Source organism: Chlorocebus sabaeus, chromosome 1 (genome assembly GCF_047675955.1).
Source record: "Chlorocebus sabaeus isolate Y175 chromosome 1, mChlSab1.0.hap1, whole genome shotgun sequence".
In the NCBI taxonomy this organism is placed as follows: domain Eukaryota; kingdom Metazoa; phylum Chordata; class Mammalia; order Primates; family Cercopithecidae; genus Chlorocebus; species Chlorocebus sabaeus.
Window position 1 is genome coordinate 14,969,300 of NC_132904.1, and position 2,152 is coordinate 14,971,451.

At 43.3% G+C, this 2,152-nt stretch overlaps 1 protein-coding gene across 1 annotated transcript; it reads left to right on the forward strand.

The window, feature by feature from the left end:
* Positions 1-685: 685 nt before the first annotated feature.
* Positions 686-2,152, forward strand: OR10W1 (olfactory receptor family 10 subfamily W member 1). The gene has a single exon (XM_007997804.3). It carries the CDS (start codon positions 1,059-1,061, stop codon positions 2,001-2,003), a length of 945 nt encoding a protein of 314 aa, XP_007995995.3. The 5' UTR covers positions 686-1,058; the 3' UTR covers positions 2,004-2,152.

The following is a 2,152-nucleotide window of genomic DNA, read 5'->3' on the forward strand; positions in this document are numbered from 1 at the left end:
GATTTCTCTTCAAATCTCATATTCAATAACAGGAAATATTAAAATTTGGCACGTTGAAACAAGGTCACACATTACGTCTTTTCCACCTTATTTAATATGAGTTGGTCTGGGAAAAGAAGTGGAATGGATGCCCTTTGCAAATTATGTCTGTTTATTAAAAGGGTTTTGTGGAAATATATGGCTTCTCCCAGATTTCACATTAGCTTCTGAGAAATATGAAAAATAGACAGGTTTAGACTTTCATAATCATGCCCAAATTCACAGGAAGGCTTCTTAGATTTCCAACACCTTGGGATCACATACCTCCACCCGAGCCAGGAAGAAACATATGATAAAACACCTTGTTTCCTTCAAGCCTCATACTTCTCCTGATCAGATAAGGATAGAAAAATCAATCGTAGATAGGGCTTTGTTTTCTGTGGTATATCCCTGACACTGTCACACTCAGACCTCTGTTAGCCCTTTGCTCCATGGGTAATTTTTTTTCTTTCTTCATTTCCCATCGTATCACTAGTTTTGAGAGTTACATTGACATATCACTTATTCAATACCCCTAGGAGACACTGAGTGTAAATATTAGGTTGGTGCAAAAGTAATTGCAGTTTTTGCCGTCAAAAGTAATGGCAAAACTGCAATTACTTTTGTACCAACCTAATAAATATATGAATGAATAAATGGCTTATCTCCCTACCTTATTGATTTCTAGTCCTAAGAATTCCTTGACACTTTCTTGTGAATTTGCTGAAAGAATTGAATTTTCATTCCACTCCTTCTGAAAATAGCTCCTGAATTCCACCCACTTCCTCTGCCATTTTTCTTCAATAGTATCTTACATAGTTTGGCCCAACTCTTGGCAGGTAGAAATTGAGGTGTAGATATTAATGTGGAGAAACTTGGTAAAAGTGGAGAAAAGAAAAAGAACTAATCTTGATCCTTCCAGTTTCTAACTCCAGTCCTGATTACATTAGATTCATGGCTCAGAGTATAACTTAATTTATCTTCAGTCTGATTCTTCCTTCTTTACTTGTAACTCTCTACAGAAAAATACTGTAAGCTCAATGACCTGGGAAAATCACTCAGTGTTGATGGAATTTGTGTTCCTGGCCTATCCTTCCTGCCCAGAACTGCGTATTCTGTCCTTCGTTGGGGTCAGCCTCGTTTATGGATTGATCATCACTGGGAACATCCTCGTTGTAGTGTCCGTTTACACAGAAGCCCGTCTACGCACACCCATGTACTATTTCCTGGGCAGCCTTTCTGGGATTGAAATATGCTACACTGCAGTGGTGGTGCCCCATATGCTGGCCAACACCCTACAGTCAGAGAAGACCATCACCCTCCTGGGCTGTGCCACCCAGATGACTTTCTTCATTGCACTGGGCAGTGCTGATTGCTTCCTCTTGGCTGTCATGGCCTATGACCGCTGTGTGGCCATTTGCCACCCCTTGCAGTACCCTCTCCTCATGACATTGACTCTTTGTGTCCACTTGGTTGTGGCATCAGTCGTCAGTGGTCTGTTCTTGTCCTTACAACTGGTAGCCTTCATCTTCTCTCTGCCATTCTGCCAGACTCGGGACATTGAGCACTTCTTTTGTGATGTGCCACCAGTCATGCATCTTGTTTGTGCTCAGAGTCGTATTCATGAGCAGTCAGTGCTGGTGGCAGCCATACTAGCCATTGCTGTGCCTTTCTTCCTCATCACCACCTCCTACACCTTCATAGTGGCTGCTGTGCTCAAGATCCGCTCGGCTGCTGGCCGCCACCGGGCCTTCTCCACCTGCTCTTCCCACCTCACTGTGGTGCTGCTGCAGTATGGCTGCTGTGCCTTCATGTACCTGCGCCCCAGCTCCAGCTACCACCCCAAGCAAGATCAGTTCGTCTCACTGGTGTACACATTGGGAACCCCACTGCTCAACCCACTCATCTATGCCCTGAGGAACAGTGAGATGAAAGGGGCCATAGGGAGAGTTCTTACCAGGAACTGCCTTTCCCAGAACAGCTAGGAAAGATGAGAGGACAACCTATCATGCAAGTAGTTGGTTCTAGCCCACCAAATCTCTATGAAACTGAAATTTCTATCATTTGGTGTTAAAACTCTTCTAAAAGATGGTATAAATTATATGGATACTGTTTAAGTGTGCCAAAGATTTTT

What these genes read in the sequence shown, in the direction of transcription:
- OR10W1 (XM_007997804.3), top strand. Translation starts at nt 1,059, where the DNA reads ATGACCTGGGAAAATCACTCAGTGTTGATGGAATTTGTGTTCCTGGCC.